General features: G+C 35.8%; 1 protein-coding gene across 6 annotated transcripts in view; it reads left to right on the forward strand.

The window, feature by feature from the left end:
• Window positions 1–12907, forward strand: part of SETD2 (SET domain containing 2, histone lysine methyltransferase) — a 119485-nt gene that overhangs the window by 69440 nt on the left and 37138 nt on the right. For 2 of the 6 annotated variants that reach the window (XM_079116679.1, XM_079116678.1), the window contains exon 12: window positions 1133–1795. In XM_079116679.1, coding sequence (XP_078972805.1) covers window positions 1133–1795 — 663 coding nt within the window. Of the gene's footprint in view, window positions 1–1132; window positions 1796–4772; window positions 5056–6220; window positions 6321–12907 lie in introns of those variants that run through there. The other 4 variants (XR_013760099.1, XR_013760097.1, XR_013760098.1 and 1 more) reach the window with 4 other exon arrangements.

Consider the following 12907-nt stretch of genomic DNA (forward strand, 5'->3'; position numbering starts at 1 on the left):
TAGGTTGAGATATGTGGTAATATCAGAGATTATTAATTTAGTACTGTATTTACCAATGGCATTAAGTAATAAAAAATTTATTGCCCTGATATCATTCCTCAAACCTATAACCTTTCATATTTATTGCTAGTTAGTGAGTTTGCCTTCTGGTTTTTCCTGTGGTATCTTCTTAAGGTTGGTACTATGTAGCTGGGAACTGTAACAACAAGATATAATATCATAGTTAAGTAAATGATCCAGTTTGTTGGTAAGGTCATAGTTTTAAATGATGGGAAATGATATAAAACTTTTATTCTGGGGTTCTGAAAAATTGATGAAGCTAAATTCTGGATTATAAGAATAAGAACATCTTGAAGAAAATAAGTCTTTTAAAAGATCTAAGTAAGATTCATTGGCAGCATTGTTCATGGAGTTGTAGTTTTTATACCTTTCCATGAAATTTCTAATTTGATGCATTGCTTTTTAAAAATCACAATTTCTGATCATCTATTTGATTAATCACTTTAAAAAACAAAACATTGAAGTGGACAATGTTTTGCCTCCATCCTTCTCCCAGGAGATTTGGCAATGAGTCGTTGGGGAAGCCTTGGGGTTTCTGTAGGCCTACATTAGGGCGTACTTTGGAAGAAATTCTTGAATTTCAGAATGGGGGAATATGTCTATGAATGAAGAGAGTGTCTCTTTCTGCTAGAGTGTTATTTATCTGAGGCTAAGGAGGTAATGTCTGCATCTTTCTTGTGAGACATTATTTAAATATATGTTACATGGTTCCCAAGCCTCTATTACAGTCACTTGGGGGGACTTTTTAGAAAATAATACTCAGGTTAAGGTCCAATAGTGTACATATTCTATTGCCAGTGAATATTATTCAGTTCCATTTTATATTGGGAGTAGTCACCTGCTCTGCATTTTATTCTTGTGGATTAGACTTAAAAGTTTTCCTTTTTTTCTAAAGGAAAATAATATTTTAAATACAGTTATGTTAAATACGTTTACAGACACTTAACATCTTAATTTAGTAAGTCAGTACCAAAATGTAGTGTTCCTACAGAAATAATCTGAGTCCCATCCAGAGATTTGAAAGGTCACCTGTACAAAGTGATATGATTTTTTTTTAATTATGTTTAATCAGATTATAAAGACTTTGGAACACTTGCCCATTCCTACTAAAAATATGTTGGAGGAAAGCAAAGTACTTCCAATTATTCAACGTTGGTCTCAGACAAAGACTGCTGTACCTCAGCTAAGTGAAGGAGATGGGTATTCTAGTGAGAATACATCACGTGCTCACACACCACTCAATACACCTGATCCTTCCTCCAAGCTGAGCACAGAAGCTGACACAGATACTCCCAAGAAACTCATGTTTCGCAGACTTAAAATTATAAGTGAAAATAGCATGGACAGTGCAATCTCTGATGCAACCAGTGAACTAGAAGGCAAGGATGGCAAAGAGGACCTTGATCAGTTAGAAAATGTCACTGTAGAGGAAGACGAAGAGTTGCAGTCACAACAGCTACTCCCACAACAGCTGCTCGAATCCAAAGTGGAGAGTGAAACCACCGTGGAGGCCAGTAAGCTATCCACATCTGAACCAGAGGCTGACACTGAGATAGAGCTCAAAGAGAGTAATGCTACAAAACTAGAAGAACCTACTGCAGAAGAAACACCATCCCAAGATGAAGAGGAGGGTGTGTCTGATGTGGAGAGTGAGAGGAGCCAAGAACAGCCAGATAAAACAGTGGATATAAGTGATTTGGCCACCAAACTACTGGACAGTTGGAAGGACTTGAAGGTAAGAAAACAGTTTGTGTTCACTTTAACCTGAATTGTTCAGGTGTAAAGTTCTGCAACCTTAAGTCGAATTGTTTACTTTTCTAGTTATATATATTTCCAAAAAATGGAATACCATCTTTCTCACTATCAGCTAATGATAAATGTGTCTGAACTATCCTTTAATTCTTGGCAAGAGTCATACAAGCCTAACCAGTATAAATGTCCCCCCCTTTCCCTCATTTAGAAAAACATATCACAATAGTGACTTCATTCATTCAGATGCTCTTTACATGAAAATCAAAATTAGCAATCATTTGAGTTACAAACTTGTGATTATATTTGAAGTGAAAAAATTAATATTAAAGTTAATTAAAGTTCATTGGAAAGCCAAAGAAATTTAGCAACTTGTCATCAAAAATGAACATGAATTTTTATTTTAGAAAAACAACTTTTTGGAGCTAGTTGATATTTAGTTCCATTGTTTCTGAAATAGACTTATTTATTTATTTATTGGTACCAGGGGATGAAACCCAGAGGCGCATAACCACTGAGTCACATCCCCAGCCCTTTTTTTATTTTTTGAGACAGGGTCTCACTAAGTTGCTTAGGGCTTCCCTGAGTTGCCGAAATTGGCTTTGAACTCACGATTCTCCTGCTTCAGCTTCTGGAGCTGCTAGGATTACAGATGTGCATCACCGTGCCCAGATAGACCTACTTTTAAATGCCTATTTCTTTAGACAAAAGATGTTATCTAAAAGAAAACTAGAAGGTCTGGAACCCTTATGTCTAATGTATAACATAATCTTTTGTTAAAGAATATAGTAAGATGTGCAGGGTTTGCTTTGCCAAAATCCCCATCTGGGTCTTGGATAAACATAAGAGTGTATAACAAGCTAAGCCTATGAGAAACATGATAACATTTTGGTGTAAAGTGATCTGGAGGTCTTGAGTACCTTGTGGGAACAGGTTACTTTCTACCTTTCTATTTTTCTGTTCCTCCTTTCTTCTGCCCAAGGTGAGTGATCAGATAAGCCAGCAATCCAGGTTTATTTGCAGCAAGATGAAACTACAGAGCTCACCCCATTAAAATACTGTGATTTGACCCACTGAAACTGGAACTAACCTTACACTGAACCAGATAACTAGTTGGTTGATTGTATAATATGCTTCCTATTTCCTGCATTGAGACCCTTTAAGTCTGGTGTGGTTTCAGCTTTTATTTGCTGATTAGCGCTCTTACTCATGTTACTTTTTCATCACGGAAAATTCAGCATAAACTCAGTATTATGAAATCTGACTTTTTTATACATATAAAAGGAAGTGTTCATAGTAAGTCTACTTATGAAACAATGTGTGAACTGCGGGTATCAGAATTGCATTTAGTTAAAAGAGATGTCAGGATGGTCACTTGTTGGACCTTTACTTAAATCCTGCTTTGTGACAGCACAGAGGTCCTTAAAAGGAGTCCCTCCTGTGTTTGGGAAGTTGGCCAGTGAAACCTGCATTTTGACTGTAGCTTAGTAACAGAAGTAGTGATGGAGACAAGTACACAAGAGGACTTAGATAAAACCTTTACAGCTGTGGTCCTCCCCCCACTAGGATTTAACCCAGGGTTGCTCTACCACTGAGCCACATCCCCTTACTTTTTAATTTTTAATTTTGATACAGGGTCTAGTAAGTTTCCAGGGCTGGCCTCAAACTTGGAATCCTCCTGCCTCAGCCTTCCAATTAACTAGAATTATAGGTGTGTACCACTGTACAGCCATAATTATATAGAAGGAAAGTGAAGGTGGGCGTTGTAGTCAGTTTTTTGCCTGAGGAGTCTCTAGTTGACGCAAATTTTTTAAATAGCTAAGGTACAATCATCATAAACCTCTCTTTGTAGACTCTGTAAAAAGCAAATATTTTTGTCTCTCTCTCTAATAGTTTGTTTCTGTAATTATAATGGCATGAATTACTCTAGGATATATTTAACCTGATTAGGTGTAATTGGGATAATTTAAACTTACTCTGGAGATACATTTTTCAGTCCTACAAAATTATTTCCTCCCCTTCTTCTTATCCTCCTTACTCGTATCTGAAAGATCAAAACAGTTTTATAATAATATGTAGGTTTATGATCCTTTTGACTTGAGGTTTAAATTTTTATTTATACTTAAAATATATTCTTCTTATCCTTTATACTTTGGATTTATCCTGATTTTTAGCATCAAAGGAATCATTAAATAAAATTCTCCTTTCTTCAAACTAGTTTGTTCTGGAATTGCATTACTGAGAAAATGTCTTTATTTAACTGTGAACTGTGATGTTTTGTTACACATTGGTGCTGTGTTATACATTGGTTCTTAATTCATCTATCATTCTAATTAACATTTATTCTGGCTCTGACTTCTAAACTCTGATTATGGTTGTCCTTTAAAAAAAAAAAAAAAAAAAACTTTAGATAGCATTTAACCAGAAGTCTGATCTTAGGAACCCATAAATTTGAACATATCTTAGAGAAACACATTGACCTAATGTGCTTACTGTATATCTGTACTATCCCGGCATTGAAGAGTTAACTACTTCTGTCTGACTTCCACCTATGTGTTCAAGTAGACATTGGCTGAAAAGAAAATGTCTTATTCAACCATCCTTTATTAAGTACTTGTTACCAAGCACTGTATTAGTTGCTGATACTTAATTTCAAGATCATACTAGAAAGCATTGATCTGAGATTGTGGTTATATTAGCCACTCCAAGTCTGCCTAACCTGGGGCCACCGTAACATTGATGAACATGTGCTCCACTTGGCTTCTCTACCCTGGATGGAGTGAAGAACTGAAAGCGATTGCTTCCCAATCCTAAATCTTGGTTTTGCTGTGAAGGCAGACTATAATAGGGATCATCAATAAATGAAAGAGGGTGGGAGGGAAGGGAATGAAGCTTCATGAATTACTCTTTGTCCTCCCAGATCTGATGATGATCCCCTTGTAACTTGAACCATTTCCATCTAGCTTCTCAGGGCAGCAAGGAGCTTGTTAACATCACCAGCTGACCATGTGTCTCCTTTTCTCAACTCCATTTCCAACTTCGTGCTGAAGAAAAACAAGAACCTAGCGTGCATTCTCTGAAGAAACAGGAAGATGGTTGGGAAGTTGGATGATGCATGAAAAATATAATAGGTGAAAAGAGGACAGAGGTGGTTAACTCACTGGCGCCGGCGTTATTTTGGTGCGTCCATTGCCGACAATGGATGTCGTTCCGGGAAAATCCCTACTTCTGGCGAGAAAGGATTAAGTGAGCTACTTTTTCTATACCTATATACACAGGACTACTGCCTTGACTCCACAAGGCTTACATACACACTTTGACTCCTAAAGTAGACCTAAACCAGAAACATCACCTAGCACTTTGTTACTTATGAGCATGTATTCATTTTCATGTGCAAATTTACCAGGCTACATTTTCAGCAGGGACATGTGCATAATTTCTCTTTGCAAAAGGAGTTGTTGTACATCATCCCTCATGCTGAAAATATAGCCTACACTTCACAAGGCAAAACAACTGATTTCATGTGATGACTAATTATAACTTGACTGGAAAATCTTCATTCATTTGGATCATGTGAAAAGGAGGTAAGGTTCTCATGAACTTGGCAGTTTCAATTGCTATTAAACATCAAAATATCATAGTGATTAGTGATTCCAGAGCTTCTCTTATAATTACCTAGCTTACAGGATATGCAGCTCTCCTTAAATGAAATCTGGATAGTTCTTTTTGCACCTGGATTTAGATGATTTAAGGACAACATTCCCTGTGCATGATAAGTTGAGCTCTTTTTAATGGCTATTTGTGTTCTTCTATTTCATCTTTATCTAGACATTATCTTTAGTTATATTATTTGCCTAGAAAACTAAGCATTAAACTCCTTACAGAAAGTTGAAATAAGGCAGTTAACCAAAGTGAAAAGTTTTGAGTCACTGCTTGGAATTTCACTCCATCACTATGTAAATTCTGTGCAACATTGAAAATGAAGTTACATGTCCTGGATTTCTATGATAAATTTAAAAGTCCTCAGTACAGTAAGAGATTATATCCATGAGTATCAATATTGCTTATCCCATTTTTTTTTTAACAAATTTAGAATTGCCCCAAAGAATGCTGTTTTAGGTACTGCTGCATTAAATTCTTTTTATACATCTTATTTGGTAGAAGGCAGAAATGGTCTAAAACTCACTAGTTGTCCCTTTTGTTATCAGATAAAATATTTTCATCTAAATTAGGGAGTGACCAGATATACCTTACTGCCCATTTTATACAGTGTTTTTTGAAACACAGCCATACTCATCATTTATGTATTGTCTTGTGGCTGCTTTTTTACTATAGTAATAGAGTTGAGTTGTTGCCACAAAGATGAAATGGCCTACAAAACCTATAATATTTACTGTCTTGTCCTTCACAGAAAAAGTTTGCCAACACCTGATCTAAATGATAAAGTACAGAATCTGGCAGCTCTAAATATTCTGGTTTTGAATGAAGTCATTTTCACTGTACTCTTTTGGGTGAGCTCTTAATTTTTTTTCCCTAAATACATAATAATCATGTTTATATTGCCCATTAAGTTAGGTTTCTTTAAAGTTCTGACTTTGTTGAGGAAAAGTTACTTCAAGTGATTTGGATGTAGGACTATGTGAGAAGTGGGAGAATAATATAAAAAGAATTTCCAGGTTAGAAAAGACCTTAAGGAATGTTGTCCTCTCAGGATCATGATCAAGTCAGTCAGAAACTTAAGAGACTTTTCCAGTGTAAATTTAGGTGGTATAATTTAGTCTTATATGTAACCATAATGAAGATATATACATTTTTCTCCTTAACTTTAAAAATTTTAAATTCTAGTATTATTTCAGACTCAAAAATGCCAAGAATATTCTATATGTACTCTATATGCAAGCCACATTCTAGTGACAAATATAGAGAAAACTGGGCTATTTCTCTAAACTTTTTGTTCAGGTTCCCCAGTGTTAACATATTGCCAAATTTTCTTTTATTGTTTTTTTTTTTTTTTTTCTGAATAAGTTATAGATATGATGCCCCATTGCCCCTCAACAATTTGCCTTTCCTAAAAATGAAGGCATTCTCCTATGTGACTTTAGTGTATTTACCAAAGTCAGCAAATTATTTTGTTTATTTATTTTTATGTGGTGCTGATACTCAAACTCAGTGGCTCACATGTGCCCTCAGGTGAGCACTGTACCTCTGAGCCACAACCCCTACCCCTGGAATAGTTTCTTAGTCTTCCTTTGTCTTTTATAAATTTAGCCTTTAAAAAAATTAAAAAAAAAAAAAAAATCTTGAAGAATATCCCTCATTTGTCTGAAGTTTTTTTTTTTTTATTTAGATTATATATTTTTGTCCAGAATATTATAGTAGTGTTCTTCACATGATAATTGATTTGTCCCATTCCTGGCATTGTCCACCTTGATCAAGGTATTGTCTGATTTCTCCAGTGTAAAGTTATTCTTTCCCCCTTTATAATGGAAAAGTATCACACGTGAGCAATTTTGAAAATATGTGAATATTGTTTTTCATCAAAATTGTCAGTTACATTCGACATCCAGAGATTGCTTGGATCACTGTGTTAATTGCCAAATAACGATTTTTCTAATCCGTCAATCTTTCTTCTTCTGTTGATTGGTTGGCATTCTTTTTAAGAGTAAGGAAGGGCTTTACAAACATTTATTTATTCAACAAACATTTGTTTATTGTGTTAGTGTAGGTTCATGTACTTGTTTTATGCAGTGGGATTATGATCCATTAATGCCATTATTTTGATAATTAAATTATCCCATATTTGACCAGTGGAAACCCTGTCAAATTGACTTGTGTGTCATTTTGACATGTCTCCATTGTTTTTTAAACTTCTGGCACAGTATGCTCTTGCAGGTTCAATCTTGTACTTGCCCTCCTCAGACCTGGAATTAGCCATTTATTTCTCTGAGAAGCTCTGGTTCCTTGTGCTGAGAAATGATATTTTGAAATTAATAGCTGGATTCTAGATTATCATTGCTACTGGTGACATTGCTTCTGGGACTTGAGAGAAGGCTGTTTTAAAATACATGTGTGTCTGTATGTTCAGAAAATATACTTGACCACTCTACATTTCCTCTATTAATTTGAGACCATACCCTTTTTTGAATCCTTTGTACTTTCTTCTGTGACTCTCATTTATTGTTCCTCTTCTGACTGTCCCTTAAAAGGTTACATTTCTTGGAGCACCTGAAATTTCTTTTGTCCTACATGCTATTTGCTTAGGCACTTGTTATTTTCTTCCTAAACTAGGAGATTTTAAAGGGAAGAGACCATTTCTTCCTATTGGTGTGGGTCATGTCATCTTTTCTTTGCCACTTTTAATTCAGGATCCGGTCATTTCTTGCTTAGACTCTTATAGCAGCCTCCTCTTTGTCCTTGTTCCCATTTCCCCCCACTTCAGTTATTTTTCATTCTTCTGTAGCATTAACTTTTAACAACATGTAAGTGATTAATAAGAATCTCTAGTAGCATCATAGACACACCCCAATACTCAAAGAACAAAGCCTTTAAAGTATGGGAGCTACTTCTATGTCTGTTTAACCTTCTCGCCCAACAATTCTTCTTCTTATATACTCAGTGGTGAGTACTATCTGCTCATATTTATTCACTTCTCCATGTCCTTGAGCATATTATTTTCTTTGCTTGGAATATCTTCTTGCTTTCTTCCTTTTCTTAGGTTTACACTTGCAGAGCATTCTTTGTTTATATATATATATATATATATATATATATATATATGTTTATATATATATATATATATATATATATTTTGTGTGTGTGTGTGTGTGTGTGTGTGGTGCTGGGGATTGAACCCAGGGCCATGTGCTTGCAAGGCAAGCACTCCACTGACTGAGCTATCTCCCCAGCCCACATTCTTTGTTTTTGCTTTGTTCTTTTCTGTACTTCCATATGATGTAATAATCTAACAGATTACAAAAATTATTTGCTTAGATGCTTGTTTCCTCTTCCTAACCTTGAGATCTTCAGGGTCTTCAGGGTCAGGGGCCATTTCTTACTCTTTGTACTAAGAGTTAGTTTTATTATGGTAATGTTATAGTCATCTTTTTCATTGCCATATCCAAAAGACCCAAGGAGAACAATTTTAGAGGAAGAACAGTTTATTTGGTGCTCAGTTTCAGAGGTCTCAGTCCATAGACAGCCAGCTCCATCCCTCAGGTGAGGGAGGGACATCATGGTGGAAGGGTGTGGAGGAGGAAAGCAGTAAGGGACATGGCCATCAGGAAGCAGAGGGAGCTCCCTCTCACCAGGGAAAAAAATATGTATCCCAAAGGCACACCCCAGCAGCATATCTCCTCCAGTCATGCTCTTTGTGCCTAGTTACCACCCAGTTGATCCCTATTGAGATTAAGGCACTGATTAAGACTCTCAACCCATTTTATTACTTTTTTTTTTTAGGGTTGGGGGTGAGAACATTGGGGTTCAGTGTTGCTTAACCACATCCCCTGCCCTTTTTTATTTTGAGATAGAATCTTGATATATCTTTGGGGCTTTGCTAAATTGTAGAGGTTGATCTTTAACTTGGAGTCCTCCTGCCTCAGCATCTGGAGTCCTTGGGATTACAGGCATGCGATACCCACCTAATTTAATCATTTTACTTCTAAGTTTTCTTGCATTGTCTCACCTCACATGAGCTCTTAGAGGACACCTCATATCCACACTTTATTAAGTATCGTTGTAGTAGTAATGGTTATAATAAATCACCTTTTAATGATAGTAAGTGATTACTATTTTTTTTTTTTCAATCTGCTAGATTCAGTAGCTAGGGTAGTCTTTTGGAAATACAACTGTTTATGTCAGTGTCCTTTTAAAATGATTCCCAGTTATACTGTTAAAATTAAATTCATTTTTCTTAATATGGCTTACATGCCATGGCGTAGTCTGATCCCTGTTTATTTCTGCATTATTGCCTTAAGCCATTCTAGTTTTGTAGTGGTTGCCTTCTGCTAATGTACCCATAATACACACACATATACTCACTCTCTTTGACTCATAAAAACACTCTTCTGTTTTAGATGTCTCTTCTCATTTGACTAAATTCTTTCCCCCAGGAAAATGATTCCTTTTCTGAAACAGTGTTGCTTATTTTTCCTTTTTCCTTTTTTTCCCCCCTTTTAAAATTTTTGTTTTTAGGTTTTTTTGTTGTTGTTGTTATTTTTGGTTGGTTGGTTTTGTTTTTGTCAAAACAAATAATTAGTTAAAAACTTATTCCTCTCCACAGAAATCTTTAGCAAACAGTGAAAGATTCATGCAGTCTGAAGAGAACTAGAATATGACAGTGTTTATTCTGCCCTTTACATATTCTCTTATAACATCCTTTTAAATCTTAGCAAACAACATTTCACAATAGTAAATTGAGCAGACAGACAGCTTCTTCCCAGTGTTCTACTTCCTAGGTACCATGAAGCCTGGTTTGTAGTTTGGCATTTCATAAGTGTTTGAATGGAAAAGTGAGGAAAGTTCATCTTTTCCCATGGTACCACACGTTTTGAGTACCTAGTGTATATCTTGTGTTGGATAGGTGGTCAGAAAATACTTGTGTGTCATAATCTTTTATCCCTGTGAAATAAGTGTTGGCGGTGCCTTCCCCCTGTTTTTTGGAGATGGGACTCATTAAGTTACAGAGGCTGGCCTCTAACTTGACGAGATAACTTCTTGCCTCAGCCTCCTGAGTTGCTGGGATTATAGGCATGTGTCACCATTCCCCCTGTGGTGGTGTTTTTAATCACTGTAAATTGTAAACAGGCTCATGAGGCTATGACTTAGCCTTTGAATGACATCTGAAAAGTGACTGAGATATGCTGATTTAAATTCTATCATTCTTCTCCTTTTTCTAACCCGAATAATAGTGATTTCTTTGTCCTTAGTAGGCAACTCATGCAATTGGGTAAAATTCTTTTCATATTGCACTTGCCACTTAGAAACTGTAATGAGTCTAAATTCATCCTGTACTTATAGGAGCTATTTTAATGTTTTGTTGAGGTATCTTTTTTCCTTTAAAGCTGCAGCGATTTTCAGCCTGTGATCTGTGATTGAACATCAAGAGATTTTTTTTAAAACTTCTGAAATCACATGCAAGATTGTGGGTCTTTCTGGGGTGAGGGTCAATAAATACGAGCAACTTCTCTAACAGGAGAAAGAGCGCGCGCGCGCGCGTGTGTGTGTGTGTGTGTGTGTGTGTGTGTGTGTGTGTGTGTGTGTGTGTGTGTAATGGAAGAGGAGTGAACTGTGGTCCAAAAGGTTTCTGAATGATTTGGACATCAGCAGGGTTCCTACTCTTAACTTTTGGCCCAACTATTGTAACATGTAACTTTGCCCTGTTGCTTTGAGGGCTATCGTGATTTTTAAGTTTTAAAAATTATAGAGCAGGTAATTAAATTTTGAAAAGTTGAGATATCTTAGTTGTGAATTTAACTTGTCTAGAAAATAGAAATCTGAATTTGGAGAAACATTTAATGAAGACCTTAGTTATTCATTATTGGTTACTGTTTTACATGAAAGTACTTTCCTGGGCTGGGGTTGTGGCTCAGTGTAGAGCGCTTGTCTAGCATGTGTGAGGCCCTGGGTTTGATTCTCAGCACCACATGTAAATAAATGAATAAAATAAAGGTCAATCAACACCTTAAAAAATATATTAAAAAAAAAAAGGAAAGAAAGAAAGTACTTTCCTTTTTCTGGTACTAGACTAGTGGGACCTTGAAAGCAGGAACTGTATTAGTGATTGACTTTCATGCTTCAGTCCTTAGACTACACCCATCTTTGAATTGTAATTAAGATGCACAAGAATAAACCAGGTGTGGAGGAGTGCCCCTGTAATCCCAGTGGCTCAGGAAGCTGAGGCAGGAAAATTGCAAGTTCAGAGCAAGCAGCCTCACCAATTTAGTGGGGCTCTAAGCAATTTAGTGAGAGCCTGTCTCAAAACTTAAGAAAGGTTGGCGTTGTGGCTCAGTGGTTTAAATGCTCCTATGTTCAATCCCTGGTACCAAAATGAAAACCCAAACTAACAAAGGGTGGAGGTAGGAGAACAAGTTTAAACTGAATGATAGTGAACGGGGTTTTTTGGTTTTGTTTTTTAATATATGGCACTAACATTTAGAAGTTGCTTCATGAGTAACCAGGTCTTCACCTGGAATTTGGTCAATGTACAGGAGTCTCGATACTCCACCTTTTTTATTTTTATTTTTTAAGGTAGGCCAGTTCTGCTCATGATATAAAATTCAGAAGGCCTACAGTGAGATGTCCCCTGTCACATTCCTTGGAGGCTGTCAATATAACTAATTTCTTGTGTAGCCTTTCAGAAATAATTTATGCATAGTAAGCAAATATATTTTGCCTTTATAAAAAAACCTGGCAGCATTATTCAGCTTTTTGCTTTTTATTTAATAAATTATAAAGACTGTTTCATACTAGCTTATAAAGAATTTTTCATAGTCACATAGTATTTTATTGTATAAATAGGCCATAATTTAATCAGTCCCCTATTATAGCTATTTAGCTTGGTACCTTTCTTTAGATTAACAACATGTGATTTTTACTGAAATAATTTCACAGTCACACATGTGGAAAATATGCATGTTGGATTAGTTACTAAAAATACTATTCCTGACTTCATGGTCCATATTATTTGTAATTTTGATAGTGCCAAGTTGCTCTTCCTAGTTATGCCATTTTAACTCTTATTTTATACATAAGAGTGCCTGTTTCACCACAGCTTGGCCAACTCAAGTGTTGTCAGACTATGTTGGTCAGACTGATGGGCAAAAATGATGTTTTATTGATTTGTATTTCTTTTATACATCAGATATGGAACAATTTTCTATTCGTATTTTGTTTTAATAAATATTCATATTCTTTACCCATTTTTCTTATTGGCCAAAAACTGAAAACAGATCTTAATTATTTTTCATTTCTTGGAATCCCAGCTGTCTGAAATTCAAGGGTTTAAAAGAATAAAAAGGCACTGAGAGTATAGTTCAGTGATTTAGCATGCACAGACCCTAGTTCAATCCCTAGTATCAAAATGCACATATGCACACATATA

Source organism: Sciurus vulgaris (assembly GCF_902686455.1).
Source record: "Sciurus vulgaris genome assembly, chromosome: 16".
NCBI lineage: Eukaryota > Metazoa > Chordata > Mammalia > Rodentia > Sciuridae > Sciurus > Sciurus vulgaris.